We start from the raw sequence: 22,803 nt of genomic DNA on the forward strand, positions 1-22,803 counted from the left end.
TGGAGGCAAGCATACTTTATGTACACTGTTATTAAAGCAGCTTTCGAGGAATACTCCATTCAGCAGACCTTTGATAAGGAGGGAAATAATGGTGGTTAAAACCAAGCTGAAAAAAATCTTCCTAGGGAGAGGCTGGATTGAGGAAATGAATGCAATAAATCTACCCACCATTGATTGCTGGATAGCTCTCATTAGTGGGAGCTAAATGTAGCAGTGAATATCAGATCAGGTGGAGGGTGTTGATAAAGGTCAATGAAAAAGATATTGAGCGCTAAAGACTAATAACCTCTCCCTCACTCCCTCAGCCACCATCACCAGCTCTTCAGAGAATGATGACCGCAGCGGCTCCAGCCTGGAATGGAGTAAAGATGGCAGCCTGAGGAGCAGCGCGCACCATGGCCTGGCTCCCAGCGTGCGGGTCGATACGTGCTCGCCCGTGGCCGAGGAAGACCCCAGCGGGCCCACAGAGACCCCCGCCCTGGCCAGGACAGAGTACCCAGCAGGGGCCGCAGGAGGAGCAGCAGCAGCAGGACCAAGCCACCCACCGGAGGGCCCCGATCCATTCCCCACAGCACACACCTCCTCGTCCCTCATGATGCCGCGGCCCAACTCTGTCGCAGGTAAGAACACTTTGCTCCGGGTGCTTCATGATGTGGAGAAGGGTTTGAGTTATCTGGACTTGTACACTGGTTGGAGTTTGGTATCGGGTCATCAGAGGAAGGGCTCCTAGATCCTTGGTCAGAGAATCCTCCTTCAAATGTGACTCTTGAGTTTAATTGCAGATTGTTTCATCTTGACTTTGTTTCTGCATTATATTCTTAGTAAGATATCTTGACCTGGAAAGGAGGGTGTTCGTCTGAGACCCTTTAGGACACAACAGTTTTGGTACTTCACAGAACATCCTGACCCAGGTCCCCCCAAAAAGCCAGCTTAGTCACAGTGCCCTGTGTGACTGTGGAGCTGATTGACACACAACTGTGTCCTCTCATTTCCCAGCTGAACAAGTGTGAGAGGGAGATGGAGAAGAGAAAGCGGGTGGGGGGGACAACGACGCGCCTTTTGACGCGTCTATTCAGCAGAGCTAGAGGAGTCTTGTTATTGGGAGGTACGGTTCTTAGTGCCGTTTCTTCAGGAGGAAGGGAAGTGGATACCGGGGGCAGCTGTTTAGTGTTGTGACTTGGGTGCACCATGTTGGAGCAGAGAGCAGAGGACAGAGGGGTGTCTGGCTGATCCGTTCAGCATTCCTCACGAAACAGGCTGTTATGGCTCTGCTCTCCATGTCCACACAGCTGTCACACACCCTTCTCCTCCTCTCTCTCTCTCTCCTCTGCCTCTCTCTTTCCTTCTATCTCTCTCCCTCTTTCTCCCCCTCCCCCATACTCTCTCTCACTCCCTTCCCCCACTCTCTCTTCCCCCTACCATCTCTCTCCCCCCTCTCTCTGCTCTTGACCTTGGCCCTGTTTCCTCAAGTCCCCACGTACCATCCTTCTTTAAAATGCAACCCCCTGGATATGTGCTTTTAGCAGGGAGCTGCTGTGCTCCACTTATATGCCATGGTGCCGGGAGATTGAAAGCCTGGCAGGATGCATTGTGTTAGCATGTAGGGAGTGTTTCCTGAGCTTCCGTCCCAAATGGCACCCTATTTCCTATGTAGTGTGCTACTTTTGACCATAGCCCTATGGGTGGCTTTGGGCAAAAGTTGTGCACTACATAGGGAATAGGGTGCCATTTGGGACGCACAAGGAGTATGTCTACATGAGTGTTTCTTGCTGTTGCCAGGCTGCAGAAGGGCTTTGGTTCAGCCAACAACAGTCCTTTGGCTTTGATCTGGGTTTGGTGAGATGAGATCCTACTCTACATGGGGACCCAGAGAGCACTCCTCCTCCAATATTGCTGCTGGCCTTATCGATTTATAGATGTCTTACTGTCAGACGAAATGCTTTCCCCAAAGCTCCTGAGCCCCGTCTGTTCTGTCAGGAGAGCTCCTCTCATAAATATAAACTCATTCCATTAGTTATCAAAAGCAATGAAATCATCTTCAATCCATTTGCTTTTGATCAGTCGAGTGTGTGGGCGGGGGGTTGTGTGTGTGTATATGTGATAGAGGGAGGGAGAGAGAGGGAGAGAGAGAGAAATGGAGAGAGAGAGAGAAATGGAGAGAGAGAGAGAAATGGAGAGAGAGAGAGAGAGAGAGAGAGAGAGAGAGAGAGAGAGAGAGAGAGAGAGAGAGAGAGAGAGAGAGAGAGTTTGAGTGTGTGTCCTACAGCTAGCTGCATACATAGTGGATTTCACACGCTGTTTGCTCTAAGTGACCATTAGTCTTTACTGCGTGCTGACAAGTCTATAACCTTACCATATAACGAATATAGAAGTGCATACACGGCATTGTGTAGAAAATTCACAAACACCTCTCTCAGTTACCCACCTAATTATTCCAATAATCCATAACCTGTTTTACATCTCCTGTTGTTTTGGTCCGACGTAGCTCCAACAGCATGGATGGACACACTCCTAAACACCCAGACTCACGGACATCCACTACATCGTAAAGCTAACAGCCCAGGACCCAACGGCCCCTTCTTTGCTCTAGTTTGTAGGATGATGTCACTGTTATGCAGTATTGCCCCCAAGGATTGAGCTGGATTCACGCCTCTGATTTTATGGTTGGTTACAATGCCCTGGGAGCTGACAGCAAGGACATGGAAAGACAAGCTCATTTATGGTCCAAATGAACCTACTCTGTCACCAGGGGCCAGGGACACGGACTTTAACGTCCTTATTCATCAGAGTGGGGCTTGGGTTGCGTCCCAAACGTACACGCTCAGGTCACAATCTTGTTTTATACTAACAGTCCCAAAAATGAGGTATTGGAATTCCCTCCGAGCCAACCTACAACCTCAGGACCTGTTGTCCCTGGAGGAGTTGAAGGGACAAATAGATGAACAGGTTGTTGAGACATGCAGCTGTTTGTAGTTGTCACCCAATGTCACTAGTTTGCGTTAGCTTATGAAAGGAAGCATGTGGTTTTACTTCACACACACACACCTCCTGTTTGTTTGCTGTTGTATTTGTGCTGTTGCTTAGTGTCTCCTCTCTTCTCTGTGTTAGGTGTTTTGTCCTACATGGTTTTGTTTTTTTATTCCAGGCCTGGCCGTCATTGTAAATAAGAATTTGTTCTTAATTGACTTTCCCGGTTAAATAGATATGGTGCGCTACACAGGGAATAGGGTGCCATTTGGGACTCAGTTGATGTTTTTCTCCTTTTATGAGAGGGCTAGGGATCTGTTATGCGCGACTGGCTCTGTGGGATATATGGAATGTCTTAATTGGGTTGATAGATGGTGTGTACACGTGCGGGACTGTATGCGTGTGATAGAGAGAGACGGAAGGAGTGAAAAGAAAAATCACGTCATGAGGAAGTTGGATGAAGCCATCATAATTGATTGCTTACCCAAATGACACCCTGTTTACTATATATTTCACTGCTTTAGACCAGGGCTCATAGGGCTCCGGTCAAAAGTTGTGCACTACGTAGGGAATCGGGTAGCCTTATCTATAGCTTTATACCACACAGTCCCTATGGAGAGCATGACAACAGCCCCCAGTCATCCAGCGGTAGCCAACCAGCCAGAGCCTACAGGACTGATGATCCTCTGTAGGACACACTGAGAGTGAGTGATGGGGGAAGTGATGGAGGGGCAGAGTGATAGAGAGAGAGGAGTGGTGAGCAGAATGATAGAGAGCGAGCGAGAGGGACAGAGGTGGAAATCCGGGCCGGTGGCAGAGAGGAGAGGAGTCGTAATGAAATTGATGCCAGAGTGCTGAAAGTCACGCTGTCATTGATTGGAGCGCCTTAACACGCTCTGAGGCAGAGTTCCTGCCAGAACTTCAGGAGTTAGGCTAGTGCTGTCTCTCTGCTGCTCTGCTGGCTCATCATTGAACCGTTAAGGACTAGACACACATAGAGAATGTCAGCCGTAGACAGTAGTTGCTAGGTGTCTACGAATGGTGAGGATTCAATATGTTCGGAAATGAAAAGAAAGTCACATCTGATGTTATGTGGTCAGAGGGGATAGGACCAATGCTTTTAACCGTCCGTCGCCATGGCCTGTTTTGTCCTTTAGACTTCTCTCCTTCTGAACTTTTGTCCCCTTCTCAGGTTGTTGGAGGTTATTTAGCCTGGAAACAAAGGGTAGTGCTGTACAGAAACCCAGCCTTTTTAGAAAGGCCAAAACCTAGGAAGAAACCTAGAGAGGAACCGGGCTATGTGGGGTCTGGGGGTGAATTAGGTGGTGGGATGTCAGGTAGTCCTGGGGCACGGTCCTCTCAGGTCCTCCGAGAGAGAGAAAGAAAGAGAGAATTAGAGAGAGCATATGTGGGGTGGCCAGTCCTCTTCTGGCTGTGCCGGGTGGAGATTATAACAGAACGTGGCCAAGATGTTCAAATGTTCATAAATGACCAGCATGGTTGAATAATAGTAAGGCAGAACAGTTGAAACTGGAGCAGGAGCATGGCCAGGTGGATGGGGACAGCAAGGAGTCCTCATGTCAGGTAGTCCTGGGACATGGTCCTAGGGCCCTGTCAGCAGCATGTGCATCTGTCCAATGCCAATCAACCAGTGTCCCACAGTGCTGTTAAAATGTGAGATATGCACAGGTAATATATCTGTGTTGCTCAGAAGTGTCATTTGCACTGTGTGTGTGATTACAGCGGACACCGTGACTGGCCTGCTGCCATAGAGCTGCTGCTGTGGGAAATCCAGGCAGCACTGTTTGCTCATTAAGCTGTGGCTAACTGGCTAGGTCTAGGTCCATACCAATACACCACCTGTCTGAGTGAGAATACGTAAACCAAAATCCTACTCATTTCACCAAACCACCAAATGTATTTGCTCGGAGAATCAATGGCCATTTTGCAGTTTTCCCAGGGCAGAGCAGGACACAGTACGAACGCACAAATATACTTTGTCCAAAACACAAACAAACTAAAAACTACAATGTGAGAGTAGTTTTAACACTGTCCTCCTCTGCAGATTGTTTTGTCTGACCCTGCTGGAAGACTGCACTTTTGACATGGGGATATCTGCCTATTTCTGCACAATTTTGATTGACCCTTGTGGCTTGTAAGCCATGGAATAAATCCTTAATTGTATTATCTCCCAGCAGGACATGTCTGTAAAGCTGCTTTCTCCTCCATTCATTCTGCATAGCAAAACAATTGCATATATACACTGAGTGTACAAAACATTAAGGGAGTTGCACCCCCTATTGCCATCGGAACAGCCTCAATTAGTCGGGCATGGACTCTACAAGGTGTCAAAAGCGTTCCACATGGATGCTGACCCATGTTGACTCCAGTGCTTCCCAAAGCCGTGTCAAGTTGGCTGGATAGCTCGTTCCATCTCATCCCACAGATGTTCAATTTGATTGAGATCTGGTGACTGGGCAGGCCACTACAGTAAACTGAATTCACTGTCATGTTTGTGGAACTATTCCTGGACAATTCTAGTCTTGTGGCATGGGGCATTATCCTGCAAAAAAAGATACATTTGCAGATAGATACACTGCTGCCGTAAAGGGATGCATCTGATTGGCAATGATGTTCAGATAACCTGTGGCATTCAAACGATGCTCCACTTTTATCAAGGGGCCTAATGTGTGCAATGAAAACACAGCCCACAACATCACACCACCACAGCCAGCCGGCAATGTTGACACACGGCATGATGGATGCATGTACTCATGTGGTTTTCTCCATAACCTAGTCCTCCAATCAGTGTGAAACAGCAGGAACCAGGATTCATCAGACCAGGCAATGTTTTTCCAATTCTCCAGTGTTTTCGTTCCTTAGCCCACTGCATCTGCGGTTTCTTCTTGTTTGACTGTCAGTTTACGCTAAAGATATCTGGGGGTTTTTATGCATTGGATGCGTCTCAATCCACCGCATCCCCCGATGCGCACTTCCACATCCGTGGTAAAAGGTGACAGAGCTAGAGTGGTGTTGGTCACACCATGAGACATCCCGAAATCGGTCTTCTCACAAAATCATTTGTAGCGTCCAAACAGTTTGGGCTACACACTAATATGGAAATGTGTGACTCACGAACCAGTATGCAGTGAAGAAACTTTGAGATGATGGTCACATTAGTCATTCCACCCAGACAGACAAACAGTGGTTCCTAGAGGAGCTTCCTCAGAGATGGCTCTCTCCTAGTACAACCCACACCCCATCACAGGTACCACCGGCTTCAAACAGGATTGGCTGTGACACAGCCTCTGTAACGGAAAACAAAATATGTAAATGTTATTACTGCATGTAAAGTGATGGCTGTGGAGAGTAGAATTCTAAATGAGAACGGAGAGTGTGAGGAATGAAAGGAATGGAGGGAGGGAGGACAGTAGGGTCTCTGTGAAGCTGTAAGAGATCTTCTACCCTCCGATACCCCTCTCTGATGTGTGGGGATTAGTGATGTGGGGGGGAAAATCTATTTTAGACAATATTATATATGGATAGGTAGCATTAGCTAGCGCTAGTCAGCTGTACCTGTGCCAAAACTCCGGTATTTCTCACCCTATAGTTTGTTCTCAATCTTCTTTTTAAATAGTGAGCCAACATGTTTTCAGTACATTTATTTCCATGACTGTTCAAAACAGGTTTTTGTTATGGCTCTCTTGTCTCTCTGCAGCAGACATACTGTACAGTGAACAGTATGTTTGGAACATCAAAATAATTGCAATATCCAGTGTGGCAAAAAAGTATTTAGTCAGCCACCAATTGTGCAATTTCTCCCACTTAAAAAGATGAGAGAGGCATGTAATTTTCATCATAGGTACACTTCGACTATGACAGACAAAATGGAGAAAAAAATCCAGAAAATCACATTGTAGGATTTTTAATGAATTTATTTGCAAATTATGGTGGAAAATAAGTATTTGGTCAATAACTAAAGTTTATCTCAATACTTTGTTATATACCCTTTGTTGGCAATGACAGAGGTCAAACGTCTTCACAAGGTTCTCACACACTGTTGCTGGTATTTTGGCCCATTCCTCTATGCAGATCTCCTCTAGAGCAGTGATGTTTTGGGGCTGTTGCTGGGCAACACGGACTTTCAACTCCCTCCAAAGAATTTCTACGGGGTTGAGATCTGGAGACTGGCTAGGCCACTCCAGGACCTTGAAATGCTTCTTACGAAGCCACTTCTTCGTTGCTTGGGCGGTGTGTTTGGGATCATTGTCATGCTGAAAGACCCAGCCACGTTTCATCTTCAATGCCCTTGCTGATGGAAGGAGGTTTTCACTCAAAATCTCATGATACATGGCCCCATTCATTCTTTCCTTTACAGTCGTCCCGGATCAGTCGTCCCAGTCCCTTTGCAGAAAAACAGCCCCAAAGCATGATATTTCCACCCCCATGCTTCACAGTAGGTATGGTGTTCTTTGAATGCAACTCAGCATTCTTTGTCCTCCCAACACGACGAGTTGAGTTGTTACCAAAAATTTATATTTTGGTTTCATCTGACCATATGACATCCTCCCAATCTTCTTCTGGATCATACAAATGCTCTCTAGCAAACTTCAGACGGGCCTGGACATGTACTGGCTTAAGCAGGGGGACTTAAGCAGGGGGACACGTCTGGCACTGCAGGATTTGAGTCCCTGGCGGCGTAGTGTGTTACTGATGGTAGACTTTGTTACTTTGGTCCCAGATCTCTGCAGATCATTCACTAGGTCCCCCCGTGTGGTTCTGGGATTTTTGCTCACCGTTCTTGTGATCATTTTGACCCCACAGGGTCAGTTGGAGCCCCAGATCGAGGGAGATTATCAGTGGTTTTGTATGTCTTCCATTTCCTAATAATTGCTCCCACAGTTGATTTCTTCAAACCAAGCTGCTTACCTTTTGCAGATTCAGTCTTCCCAGCCTGGTGCAGGTCTACAATTGTGTTTCTGGTGTCCTTTGACATCTCTTTGGTCTTGGCCATAGTGGAGTTTGGAGTGTGACTGTTTGAGGTTGTGGACAGGTGTCTTTTATACTGATAACAAGTTCAAACATGTGCCATTAATACATGTAATGAGTGGAGGACAGAGGAGCCTCTTAAAGAAGAAGTTACAGGTCTGTGAGAGCCAGAAATCTTGCTTGTTTGTAGGTGACCAAATACTTATTTTCCACCATAATTTGCAAATAAATTCATTAAAAATCCTACAATGTGATTTTCTGGATTTTTTCACCCCTAATTTTGTCTGTCATAGTTGAAGTGTACCTATGATGAAAATTATAGGCCTCACTCATCTTTTTAAGTGGGAGAACTTACACAATTGGTGGCTGACTAAATACTTGTTTTTGCCCCACTGTAATCGCAGTATCAAATTGCAATACATATAGAATCATGAGAATCACAATACATATGGAATCCGCACCTAAGTATCGTGATACTGTCGTATCCAGCAATACCCAGCCCTATTGATTATACAGAGTAGAAGTCTTGGCTCTATATGGTCAACTCTTGAGATTTGGCTGAAGTCCAATTTCACAAAGCCATGGTATGTTAAGGCAGATGTCTCCTTCATCCAGTGCAGATTCGGGGCATTTCGGGACAAAAATCAGCTCAAAGCCTTCTACAATATTTTTTACTCTCAAATATTAAAGAATGCTATTTCATGTCATCAGTTAATAAGACATTCAGTGTGGCTTAGGGAGTCAAAGGCTATATTAAGACTGGCCACATGAAATTCATGGTCCCGAGACCTCCTGATGAACTGCTGTTGGAGATTTTCTCCAGACAATGAAATGGCATTAAGGTGGATGGCTGTGGAATGTATCGGCCATAGCATATACCCAGGAGGCACTCCACTCCACCTTGGCACAGGTTGAGTGGTGTATTACTTTGGCATTGCCCAGGCAGGCATTTGTACCATTGTGGTTCACAGTCGTGTGCCAGGTGCCAGTCTGCTGCCCTACTCGGGATTCCTTTGTGTTAGGGTGTCTTGCTGAGTCTAGGTGATTGGTCCATTGTGCCTGGCAGATGTCCGCTGCCTAGCTGCCCTGCCCCCCTGAGCAGAAGTGGGCATCATTGACGGCCATTGTTCCAGCATCTTGTTACCATGGATCCTTATGCATTGGAGAATGTCTTAAAGGAAAATTCCAAAATGCATCATACCGGCTGTATTTCTGTATTTTGAAAGTTATGTATCTTGAAAACTTGATTGCTGACATGCAAAACATTTCGGGACTATGTCAACAAGGGACTAATGAAACAAACACCAAAAGATACTGTAGATTTTGAGTGGAGTTTTCCTTGAAGGTTCCTGGGGCCCACAGAACTGATGACTAGAGGTCACACAGCTGTGTCCCATCTCTTCGACTGATGTCATCTCTCAGTGGTCCCCAGATGTTTCGCCGGTTTGCTTATGTTATAGAGTCATTACATCAAATCATAAAGTTTTGTGTTTTAACCACTGGTGTATGTGGTGATAAATTAGAGCAGGCTTAACGGGTTTTATGTTTTGTCTGCTCGCGTATGGATTTTATGAGATGATTCATTGGTATGCTTATATTGTCAAGTTTCCCATTCGCTGATTGAGAGTGTGTATGTGGAGTCTCACTGTTCCCTGAAGACTCCTCCGCTCACTTCTTCTCTAATGTTGATGGTTCACGTGGAGTCCATGTCGTCACCTCCGACCATATCTAGACATTGACTGGCTCAGTTTTGCTCGGTACACCCTGAATTGAATTAGCTACAACTGACTGTACTTCATATGAGGAATATGTCTGGATATATCCTGGGCTCCCGAGTGGTGCAGCGGTCTAAGGCACTACATCTCAGTGCTAGAGGCGTCACTACAGACACCCTGGTTTGAATCTAGGCTGTATCACAACCCGACTGTGATTGGGAGTCCCATAGGCCGTCATTCGAAATAAGAATTTGTTCTTAACTGAATCGCCTAGTTAAATAAAGGTTCAAATAAAATACAAATCCTGATCCTCAATTTCCTCCATTTTATTTTTGTGATTGTTAATTATTTCTTATAGCATTGATATTGCGTTGAGTCCTTCCATATATGTAGTTTGCCTGTATTGCTTGGCCAGCATTGTGGGGAATGCAGGTATTGTACTGCAGGGCTCCAGTGAAGATGTTGTGCTCTGGTCTGCTTTACAGCTCTTCTGTATTCTGCTATGTGGTCTGCAGTGTGGGCTCCCTGTGCCACACTAACAGGTTAGATCAAAGCACAGTCGGTGCCCACTAGTGGAGCAACGTACTCCTCGTATATTCCTTCATGTCTTAGTGTGATAAATAAAAGGGTTCGTGTTCGCTAACAAAATAACAGAGAAAATCATGTGTTATGCAAGATTTTGCGTTCTCCTCATCTTTTTTTCTTCATATTCTTGTTTTTTCGTCTGTATTATGAACCAACAAGCAAATTTCTCGCCAGCAAGGAATCGAACGTAATCTGTTTACTTGGTTACGCGTCAAAACCTTTGCGTAAGACACTTCTATTCAATTTTCTACTTAATTCCAGCTCTGGGCCTATTTGCGTGGCGGGTCAGAGAGGGATTTGAGGTGGCAGTCTGGGAGATGCCAGAAGTCTTCTGGAGGCATTAAGCCTATACAAGAGCCCACTAAATAACAATGGGGCGCATCCCAATTTGCACCCTATTTCCCCCTATATAGTGCACTACTTTTGAAAAGACCCCTGTGGCACCCTGTTCCCTAAATAGTGCACTACTTTTGAGAACACGGTTGCCATTTGGGAAATAGCAAGTACTGGGGGCTGGTGCAAGGTTGCAGGCAAAGTGACGCTCCCAGCAGCAGAGCAGTTCAGCTCAGCCCCCCTCCTGCTCCAACCCAGGAGACAGAGAACTGAGGGCTGTAAAGGGCAGAACCGTTTTCATCAGAATGGACACATCCTGACACATCTGTGGAGCTTCAAAGCTCCTCCCGACACACAGACCTCAAGGTATCATACTCATACACACTATCACATCAACCAGGAAGGATCTGCTGTCGGAAAAGGAAGAGGAGAGAAACAGAGGTTAACGCAGATTGAGGGCGAGAGAGAGACTGAGAGGGAGAACGAGAAGCAGGGAGCGAGAGTTGGGGCTTGAGAGAGTTATGGATAACAAGGAAGAGGACTTCAGAGCAGAATTATTCTTCTTTTACACTAGAGAGGATTTTCAGTTTTGTGTTGAGGGAAATGGTGCCGGCTGCGAGGAGCTCTGTTACAGGTGAAAATCAAAGAGCATGTATTGGCTCAGTGCATCTGCGAGACATCCCTTTCACCACTCTGAAACAAGTTACACTGGCTCCTGAATTGCCTTCTTTGGTTTTAGCACTAACAAACAACGGTATGTCTGCTTCAAAATATCTTTATTATGGCTTTGGTAGATTACACAGGGATACCGATTTTAAATGGGCCTAGTATGGTAGAGAGAGGGGGAAGAGAGAGAGGAAGAGAAGGGAGAGAGAGAAGGATCTCACTGCAGTCCACTAATGTCAGCAGGGGGCATGAATGATGCGCTAGAGCTGGAACGCCGCACGGACTTCACTCCCCTCCCTCCGTCTCTTCTCCTGTCCCCCTCCCTCCTGCCGTCTCTCACTCCTCTCTCCCTTACATCATTCTCCCTCTCGGCTTGTCACTACCCCCTTCCTGCTCTCCTCCTGTGCCCTGCTCTCCGCTCTCTCTCTTTCCTTTCTCTCTCTCTGTCTCTATCGCTTGCTCTCTCTCCACACACCTCACCCCCCCCTCTTCCTTTCTCTCTCTCTCTGTGAAAGCAGAACAGGGAGGATCATTGATTAATTCCTCTGCGAGTCCGGCTGCCCGGTGCAAACTGTAATCCGCCACGTTGGAGGGGAGCAGCTCTCACCGTATTCCCACCTTTCATCTATCCCCTGCTTTATTCACCCTCTTTTCCTCCTCCGCTTGCCAAAAAATCCATGTGGGTGGGGGGGGGGGACAATCTCGTAAAGCACCCGCATTCATTTTACGCGGAGCGCTGCTAATGCTGTGGATGCTGTGAGAGAGGGAAAGGGAGAGAGCGGTGCTTGTGGACTGCCAAGCGCAGTCACCAGTTGAATGCAGCCAGTGTGCTTGGACATGGATGGGGGCGCTGGGGCAGAAGATTCACTTGGGTACGCTGATGAGTGTCCAGCCCACTGGGGAGAATAATTCTGTGGAGCTTTTCCACAAAGGGCCTCCGCCCTGCCTGCCTGCCTCTCAGCCTGCCTGCCTGCTACCTGACGGGAATGAGGAGGAGTGTTTTTAAATACCTGCTGCTGCCCTGCCCAGCTCTCTGGCTCTGCTGCCGCTGACTGACTGTAAGTAGCTACTTCAGCTTCTAGTGTGGTGATACCAGGGGGACCCGCTGCCCTGCACCAGCAGGTTGGCAGTTGGGAGAATTGAATTCGAGAGCAACGAGTGGTTTAACATTTTGGCTGCATTGTGTGAAGTGATCTCTCATGTTGAATTAGAGTAAGGCACTCATTTATTCTAATTTCGTGGCCGAAATGAAATTCACATCAACAGGTTGATAGTTGGGTAGACTGACAATGAGGTCTTTTTTACATAAATGTTTCTATTGATGCATGCTGCCTTGCCTGCTCTGTTGTCACCAGCTGGCTCTCTAATTAGGAGAACATTCCTCCGAGTAAGTTGGGGAGGAGAGTCCCTCACTGTCCTGTCTGTCCTCCCGGTTTAGCTGACGCTGTGTAGAGAGTGAGAGAGAAGGGCTTTGATTTTTCCTGTTGAAGGCACAATCTTGAATTGGTACATCCATTTAGCATGTTTACCAAAAAAGTGGCAGGATGATGGAGTTGCCGTTGTTCAAATCCCAGACAACACCCGTGCGTCAATCTAATTAACATGATAAAGACCAATCATCTGCCCATGTCGGCCCTGCGGATCTGCGGTGGAATGTGGCAGAGCTAGCTTGTCTGTAGCGTCCGAACGGTTTGGCCTACTAACTAATATGACCACTCTATGGAATGATGAGACTCACAGACACAATGTTGTTCTCTGTTTTGCTCTACGACCCCCACAAGTGTCACGGGACCCGTCTGAATGTAACCCGGTAACAGTTAAGAAAATTCATGGAATTATGGTAGTTTTGTGCAAAAAAAATACATATATTTCCTGTGCTTTCTTATCTCCTAGAATTAGGACAGACACTTCAAAACCTTATTCCTTATGATACATTTTTTGTGTGTCTGTTTTTCCATTTAAGAATGCGTTACTCAATGCGTTTCTTTGAGCTATAGTATTAAAGGCCAAATACAATATTTTATATTTTTGATACCTACAGGGGTCCTAAAATTCTCAATCAAATAGCTAAATGATCCATGGTATGACCATCTTAAAACAATTCTATATGTTAGGCTTAGACTTCTAGGGGTTAAACTGGACGCCGGCTTGAAGATAGCCGGGTCTCCATGGTGATTTCATTGTTGCCTGGAACACCGGAGACCTTGTTTCACGTTGTCTGTCTCTGTGTGTGGGTTTCATAGACCGAGGATGGTAGGTAGAGATGGAGGACGAGTTCTGTACAGCAAACTGCTAGTGTTTGTTATCACTTATAGTTCTGATCATGACAGGTATTGTTTGTAGTCATTATTCCTTCATGACGCATGTTCTCTGGGTCTAGGTGCAGTCTGTGAGTTCTCTCTGTAATGTTGTTGCTGTAGCCTACTGTATGTTTTCAGGCAGTAATCCCCGTAGTAAGGCTGGCTTTAGTTAGTAAATGTGTCTGTTGGCACTGTGTGCAGTCCTCCCTGACGTTCGTATCAGGGCTGTTTCTCCATTCCCTATGTAAGTGCACTACTTTTGACCAGGTCCCTGGTCAAAAGTAGTGCACTTCACTTGGAATATGGTGCCATTTGGGAAGGATACTAGTTGTGTTTAGGTTGTTACTAGCTCCGTTTGTACTCCAGCACACAGGAGTGTCAATGGGGACAGACCTCTCCTCTCTCTGGTTCGTCAGCTGTCAGGTTGGATCAGGCTGGGGGGGGGGTGGGGGATTTTAGGGGGGGATAGGGGATGGTTGCTCCTCTCCTCTTCTCTCCTGTCAGCTGTACTTTACCTGGCTTCCCAATCCACACCACCTCCAGGGACCTGTCAATGCCAGGGTCCACCGTTCCCTTTCCTCTGCCTGAAATCCTGCCATCGAGATGTCAGCCTGGATCTGTGTCTCCCATCTGATACATGTCCTACTCCTCTTTTCTCTCTCAGCATATTAAGGACAAGCCCTGGATTTCCCCAGTGACATGTTTTCCATGATTGGTTTTAGCTTGTGATCCAGGAGCTGTTCATGGCCATTTGTCTGATTTTGTCCAATCGTGAAGGCTCGTTGTCTTTTTCATATCCCACATATTATCTCATGGTTTTCTCTCTCTTTCTCTGCAGCCACCAGTTCGACCAAGCTGGAAGACCTGAGCTATCTTGATGAACAACGTAATACTCCTCTGCGGACGTCCATTCGGCTGCCCTGGCATAACACAGGTGGGAGGGCACCACAGGACTCTAAAGGTATGCTTCATAACTGCCACTCTAACAGCATGGGCACTGTACACCAAGGCATTCCAAATCGCACCTTATTCCCTATATAGTTTGGGGTGGCAGGTAGCCTAGTGGTTAGAGCGTCGGACTAGTAACCGAAAGTGTTGCAAGATCGAATCCCAGAGCTGACAAGGTAAAAATATGTTGTTCTGCCCCTGGACAAGGCAGTTTAACCCACTGTTCCTAGGCCGTGATTGAAAATAAGAATTCGTTCTTAACTGACTTGCCTAGTAAAATAAATAGTTCACAACTTTTGACCAGGGCCCTTTGTAGTGTACGATATAGGGAATAGGGTACAGTGACTAGCTACTAAGAATATAGAACAAGGGCCACTGTAGTGCACACCAAACGTATAAAAGAAACATAGGGGAAAATGTAAACCTATTCCATAGAACACAGAAAAGCATATCCTGTGTTTCCTAATGGCTACAACAGAATGGTACACCCACAATATCCTTTCAACGACTAGGCCTGTCCTTAGAGCAGCTATTCAAACAGCAGCTATTCCGTTGGCACCGTGCACATTACTCTTTTATATTATCCTGGTATAAATCCCAGTCTTGGCTGACTGAAATACCACAGAGTTAATATTTGATCACGACATGAATAATGTAATATTACATCATTAAATGCTGGCAAAACTATTTAACCCTCTTTTAAAAACCCTTCTGTTTTCACTGCCGCTGTCAGTATAGAGTTGTTAGTATTATGTAAAATGTCCCCGTGGACAGAAAGTTGTGCAACAGTCCACATTTATGAACATTATGTGTTTGGCTTTCCAGACACTTTAAGCAGTCTAATGGAAAAAAAGAAAATAAATTGCAAACCTTTGCCATCCGCCTACATGATTGCCAATGGCTGTTTGAATGCAGTTGAGTAACTTCTCCAAATAAACCTCTATTCTCAGAGTACATCGCTAGACAGAGACAGAGGGGACTGGCTGTGGTCAGGTACTGCGGCTAGTACTGATGTTTCTCTCTCATGCAGCCAAGGTGTGTGTGCGGGGCAGAGAAATAATCGGCGCTGAAGTTAGCTGCACTGTTGAAGATCACTCAAAAATGGGCCAAGCCAATGGAGCTAGCTGTACATAGCTCAGACTGAGAGAGGAACAGAGAGAGAAAGAGTTGGTAGAGAGAGATATAGATGGCAATGATGAAGAGAGAGCCGGGGGGGAGAGCTGCAGAGGAAAAATAGCCCACTCTGTTTCTCTAGCTGTGTGGTGGACACTGACTGCAGCCCAGGCATCTCCCCTCCTCCCCCTAAACAGCCCTGAGAAGAATGTTTGGCCTGCAGGAGGTGTTTATCGCCTGGCTGACATGCAGCACTTATCAGACTACGACTGCTGTAGACAAACAGTGTTTTGTGGTTCTGATTAACTGACATGTCAGACGATGCGCTCCCCAAATTTCACCGCGCTCACTGTTCATTAACTCTTGGAAGTGCTTGCACAAAGGATAGTAACATCTCATCCTGTGTTCTTGGAATCTATTCCTCAAATGGTGCGAGAGTGAGACACAACAAAGACGGTTCAGATGAAATTCCTGGAGAAAAATATATTGATTATCGTGGATGGTGCTCGGGCTCGGGCTCGGGCTCCACATTCTGAGCGTGAGTGTCAGTTTCGCAATCCACAGCAATGTTGAACATTGCTTCATATTGCATCATTTTGGCTGAAAGCTGGCTTTCAGAGGAAACAGACGAAAAGGTATGGTCAACAGCGCAGGTGTAAACAGTGTTTCATGTGGAGACGTTCCCTAATCAGTGCCAAAAACAGTTTCAAGGCTTGTCTTTACACCAGAAACATGTCTCTTTACTTTTTAGCCTTGCTGCTTTTCAGCACCTGTGTAAATGTACCATGCATTATATATGAACTATTTTCTTATGAACCCTCACTGAATAAATGTTTGTCTGTTTTATTTGGTTTCCTCAAGCCCGCTTTGCTCCCTACAAGCCGGTGGACATCATGCTCAAGCCGCTGCTGTTCGAGGTGCCCAGCATCACCACAGACTCAGTGTTCGTGGGCCGCGATTGGCTCTTCCAGCAACTGGAGGACATGCTGAAGGGCGGCGGCGAGGCCGGAGAAAGCCGTGGCGCCGTGGTCATAGGCAATGTGGGCTTCGGCAAGACGGCTGTCATCTCCCGGCTGGTGGCGCTCAGCTGTCACGGCGGACGCATGCGGCAGATCGCCTCCAACAGCCCCAGCGCATCGCCCAAAAGTACGAAGTAACCCCTAGTTACATCCCGAATGGCACCCCTATATAGTGCACAAGTTTTGAATAGAGCCCTATATGCCCTGGTCTAAGATAGTGCACTATATAGGGAATAGGGTGTGACCATAACATGAGAATAAAGTGGTAGTGTTGGCAAGGAGAACAGGATTTGAGGCACGTCATCCAGTCACAGTATACATCCCTCATGGCACCCTATAGGGCTCTGGTCAAAAGTAGTGCACTATATAGGGAATAGGGTGCCATGTGGGATACGTCCACAGTCACACGCTGCCTTGACAGTTAGAACCGTTATTTTTTGGGTGGTCTATAAGGAGATTGGACTGTGGGCTGATATAATGTGTGGTTAAATCCATCAGCATGTACAGTAGTGACAGAGGATCTTCCTCTATCAAATGTTCAGGAGCTCTTCTGAAAGGAAGTAACTATCGTTGATTTAGACTACTGAATGTTTCTGAACACAAGAAAGGCACAGCCTTGGTTGCACTGATGTCGTTTAAATGCTATCACGAGTTTTGACGTACTGACACTGAATGCTACTCTTAAGTCTTCTACACATTCTCACAAGGTTATTCTGTACGAATTAGAATATATAATCATTGTGAGGATCAGAAATGTATTGATTTGTCAAACAATGACAAGTTATGGGCCTGCATCCCAAATAGCACTCAATTCCCTATTTACATAATGCACTACTTTTTACGGGAGCCCTATGGCGCTGGTCATAAGTGTGCACTACAAATGGAATGGGTTGCCATTTGGGATGCGGCCATGGTTGCACTTGAACCAGCAGTAGAATCTTCACAGTGAGTCTTCCTGTTGATGGCCCCTGATTCCCTCTCTCTTCCTTCCAGGTGGTGGGGACACCCAGAGCACAGACCTCCCCCTCAGCCAGCCGCCCCAGCCCACCCCGCCCCCCAGCGCCACCAACACCCTGAGGAACAACAGCTGTCCCGGCACCCCAGAGATCCAGAGACGCAAGGAGGAGGCCGTCAAACGGCTGGCCACCAAGGTACTGGAAGTTCCAATCCAACCTTTGGGAATGTTGTTGTGACTTTGTCAGTGTCCCAAATCACAGAGAGAACTCTGGTCAAAAGTAACACTATATAGAGAATAAGGTGCTATTTGTGACACTCCCTTTGAGATTAGAAGGGAACTTCTAGTTTTTTTTAAAGTTGGTCTTTTGTTGGCATGGAAATGTGTTTATTACACATGACGGCTTTTGAGCATTGTCTCATTTCACCGGTTAGGTTCAAGGAAGACATTTTGTTACTGTGAAGTGTATCTTTGTGCTCAGAATAGCAAGAATTTGATGAGTGTCCAAGGTCCCAAGAGCTCCCATTCACTTTCACTAATGAAGTACTGCAGAGGCAAGTATTCACTGCTCTCTCAGTCTACTTCCCCTGTCCTTAATATGCCATTTAGCAGACGCTTTTATCCAAAGCGACTTACAGTCATGTGTGCATACATTCTACGTATGGGTGGTCCCGGGAATCGAACCCACTACCCTGGCGTTACAAGCGCCATGCTCTACCAACTGAGCTACAGAACTCCTTCATTTCATCCCTCCATCCACCACCTGAGGTTTAGGGACGGAGGCTGTTGGGACCTCTCTATCTCTCATCCTTTCATATCCAGGCTGGGTTTCCGTTAGACTTTATTAGGGTTTTAACCAAAAACATAATGCTGCATGCGGCACTCAGTTGATTTATGTTTGTTTACATTCATTTCTTTTTATATGAAGCGAGTGAATAATAAAAATGTCCCTGGGGTCCTGGATGTTTATGAAAGACAATCACAGAGTCCCCGTTAAATAAATTCTCACATCACGGGCCAGTTTGATTTGCAGCGAGCCCCGGGCTTAGTTAAATAACCATTCCTCTTCACTCTCCCTCATCAAATGGACATCATATCCAACATGTAGTCGCTCAGGCCCAGCTGTCAGCTTGGCGGTTCCAAGACAATAGAGAGGGAGAGAGTGCGAAGCTCACTGTGTGTCCTTAACATGTTGTGGTTGCCTGGGACACTATTCTGTCGTTCACAGAGAGAGGCACATGATGTGTCGGGCCAGACTCCCCTAGGACTCGTCTCTGGCTACGTCCCAAATGGCATCATATTCCCAATATAGTGCACTCCTTTTGACCAGAGCCCTTTGGGCCGTGGTCAAAAGTAGTGCACTATAAAGGGAATAGGGTGCCATTTGGGACACAAACAACCTTGGCGTTGCCAGGGCAACATGTTATTAGTGTGGTCAAAAAGACGTCAGGTATGGAAAATTGCCCAAATCGGAAGGCTGTGGCTCACAGTTCACAACATGGAGATAGCAGCTTCCTACAATCTGAGCTGACTGTCAATGCAGAATGGCTTATTTATGGGTTTATTTATTCCATCATAATGCATGTGTATTATGGCATGGCTATGCAACTTGTTGTTATTTGTGTGTAGTTCAATAAGTAGCCTATCCTTTACGGTTAAAATATGAACAGTGTTTTCAGTATCACCATCCATTTACACATAGTAGCCTAACAAAGTGGATCTGCTCAGGTATAAATTGCCTCTGAGGTACCCTGCTGAGTTTAAAGCGTGATTACAGCTTATATATTCACCACCTAATTGTTCCAATTCAGAGTTCCCCACAGATTTTTAAATATCCATCTGTAATTTCTCATATTATTTTATAGCCTCATATTTATTCCCTTCCGTCTATGAGAAGAAAGCTGCGCCACTATCCAGCTTGCAGCCTAGCATGCCATTTGCAAACATTACTGTTGGACTTCAGGAAATACTTAATGGGCGACTGCACTTCCTGATTTGGCCTTGTTTTTCATCAATGCTCATTAAGAAATGCTAGCGGCCATGACAGAAGGGAAGCGAGAGGTGTCTTGGTGGTGTGGTTTGATGTAGGTGTTTCTTGGGTGTGTCTTTGCCGTTCAATCGCAACAAATAAGGAGAGTAGCTAGCCAGTTTGAGTTGAAACATTATTGAACGCAAGCATGACTGAAACATTCCAAGGCATTTCATTCACCCTTGTCCCTATGGAAAATAGCTTCAGAGGGGCATGCTTTCTTTCTCCATGTCATGACTGTGAATTTATTTCAACAACACGTGTTTTACACATCCCTCGACATCATAATGACCTTCCACTTCTGCCCTGGATGGATTGGATCAGTGCTGCACTAACATGGGACAGTATTGCCGTGAGATCAAATCAAATCAAATCAAATTTATTTATATAGCCCTTCGTACATCAGCTGATATCTCAAAGTGCTGTACAGAAACCCAGCCTAAAACCCCAAACAGCAAACAATGCAGGTGTAAAAGCACGACAACAGCAAGTCATCGCCATCGAGAGTACATGTGCCTGGCAACCTTTACGAGCCACGCGCCACTGAAGCACATCTGAACGTATTTCAACTCCGTGAATCTCTCATGCCAGTTATGCACTAAACTGCTTTCAATGCTAACTCTCAAAGGGGTTCTCTACCTGTGGTGTAGTTACTGCCGCGCCACGCTGCGTCTTCAGTCATCACGGCTAAAATAAAAAGGAGATGCCTCTCTTCAAAGTCACCCTGTTATCCAGGGCACTCACTTATGCGTCTGCAAAGTACTGTATTTGATAGGCTTTTGCAGTCGCAATAAGGCACCGGTATCACTTGATTCACTTATATGAGCACAATCACACTTGAAGGTTTTGTCCCTGAATTTGAAATGAATGACATTCAGTTACGACTCTGGAAACGTTCAGTTGTACTGCGGAGAATCACCTGGAAAGATGTGACAAACACCAGATGTTCATGTCTCTTTGATGAGGTAGAGGGGCCTGCATAAGGTGGAATATGGTCCACACCTGGGAGACATTGTACCTCACTGTTCCTGAATCCTCCCTCTCTGAGTAGCTGTACAGTGAAACCGTTTCCTCTCTTTCCTTCTGATCCATCCCCGACAATGGACATCGGCTTACATCTGTGTCTTTTCAGAACACAACACCGCTCGCCCAGTGTCTTAACAGCATTGTCTTTCTCACAGCCGCATGCTATATGGATAGCGAGGCTAGGTTCTCTCTCCGATACAGCTCTCTATTGTTCCAAAATAATTTGGCTTAGCCCCTCGTTTCACTTCATTGTCTCAGTGTTTTCACGCATTCAACTCTTTATAAGAACCGATCTCAGTCCTCTTTAAATGAACTCTGAACTTTATTAACATGTAAATAAGATTGGTAACAGAATAAAAAGCAGAAGAATAACTGCAGATGAAATCATTCTGTAATTACTGCTATAATTATCTCCACCTTTAAGAGGTTGAAGGGATTTTGTACCATATGGTGTGATTCTCACCAAATATGTTGTTGTCTTCACACACTACTCCAACCCCGCAATTGAAAAAAACAGCTGATGAAGCTCTCTTCGACTATGAATCACATATCGCAAACAAACAATCTGAGCTAAAAACTAAAACACATATTTTGGAATTGATGTGCATTCTTGACAATCGCTAATCAATATCCAATCATCTTCTCTGTTTTGTGGTACCAATGAGAGGGTTTATGGCAGGGGAAACGATGTTGCAGTAGTCTAATTGTGTGGTGCGGAAATAAGGCGAACCTGGGGAGCTTTGTGTTCACATTGGCATAAAAAAGGGAAACAAACCGTGGAATTCAAGTGAACCGAACTCAGACCACCTCTCAAGGTTCCTTTTTGGGGCTTTCTTGGCAGCAGAGATGGTAGCAGTACTTTAGCAATGGTCGACGCTTCAGCCTCTTTATTATTATGCCCAGTGAAAAAATGCCCCCCTGAGTTGGTGTTGGACGAAGCCATCCCTAGTAACCTAGTCTGTCCAAACAGGAAAAAAATGCTATCAAGCAGACGATTCAATAATACATAATTGGAAATTAAGAAGGCAGTAGCCGTAATGGCAGCGGCCAGGCCAGCGCCTCAAGGTCCTCTTTCCCTCGTCCTGGGCTACAATCGTGTGCCAACTTCCTCTGCCATTTGGAACTCAGTGACAGAGATCATCCTGGGTTTTAGTGCACTACTTTGCTACAGCTAAAGTGCTTATCCTTGATTTATAGTTTGGCTAGGGTTATATTTCTCCCATTGCAAATGAGACCATTTTCAGACGTCACAGTGGCATGATTTACTCGATGGTCAGGTCCAAGACATTTGCGTGGACATATTTAGAATCTATTTCTCATCTGATAGTGAATGTGCAGTTCTGAGACTGGAGTTCTGGGCAAACTGTTTCTCTGACCTCTCTGGGACGTCTACGTCATTGTGCCTGGGGACAGGCTGCAGGGCTGCAGTTCCTTTCTGCAGTAGACCCATGCAGAGGTAGGGTTGCTATGTGGTGGGCTAAGGTGCAGTAGTAACTAGCCAGTCACCTGTTCCTCCTGTCCTGCTGTACCTGTATAGTGTGTCAGCTCCTCCAGGTTTGACTGTAATTAGGACACAGAGATAGAGCCACAGATCCCCAGGGTCCCACCGCCCCTTGTCCAAATCAGATGTCCGTGTCCTTGAGCACAGCAGAACCTGTTCAGCACAAGGCACAGGCAGCACATGGAGCTCCACCTAGGGCCCAGTGTTTTGGGGAGGTTAGCGGAGGTTGTTGAGCTTTGCTTCAGCCTGTTGATCATCAGACCCTCTATCTGAGTAGGGGATGACACCTGGGTCCTATTAATTAGCTCACAGCGTCGCAAAACATTTTGCATCCGAAAAAGAAAACAAACGTTTATTGTTGGACAATTCAAGTAGGCTTGCCCTATTTCGGTCCGTTGTCTTCTGTTTTGTTCCTATTGAATATGCCCTGCTTAGGTGGTTTAGAGTGGGTTATATGTGTCTGGTTTAGAGTCAGCCAATTAAATCCCTTACCAAAAAAATATTGCAGTTTTGAAACTGCAGTAACTGAAAGTCGACTGTGGTATTTTGGACGAAGTAATCGCAGAATAACTGCAGTGTACTGCAGTTATACTGCACTGTAACTGCAGTTAGACTGAAACATTACTGTAATAAAAAAACGGTGTTATTTTGGAATAA

At 45.9% G+C, this 22,803-nt stretch overlaps 1 protein-coding gene across 4 annotated transcripts in view; it reads left to right on the forward strand.

Moving 5' to 3' along the window:
- LOC124042261 (protein TANC1-like) overlaps positions 1-22,803 on the forward strand; it is a 184,877-nt gene that overhangs the window by 121,915 nt on the left and 40,159 nt on the right. For all 4 annotated transcript variants that reach the window (XM_046360671.1, XM_046360673.1, XM_046360672.1 and 1 more), the window contains 4 exons: positions 306-620; positions 14,394-14,516; positions 16,478-16,762; positions 17,629-17,786. In XM_046360671.1, coding sequence (XP_046216627.1) covers positions 306-620; positions 14,394-14,516; positions 16,478-16,762; positions 17,629-17,786 — 881 coding nt within the window. The remainder of the gene's footprint in view (positions 1-305; positions 621-14,393; positions 14,517-16,477; positions 16,763-17,628; positions 17,787-22,803) is intronic.

The sequence above is a fragment of the Oncorhynchus gorbuscha genome, linkage group LG01, assembly GCF_021184085.1.
Source record: "Oncorhynchus gorbuscha isolate QuinsamMale2020 ecotype Even-year linkage group LG01, OgorEven_v1.0, whole genome shotgun sequence".
NCBI lineage: Eukaryota > Metazoa > Chordata > Actinopteri > Salmoniformes > Salmonidae > Oncorhynchus > Oncorhynchus gorbuscha.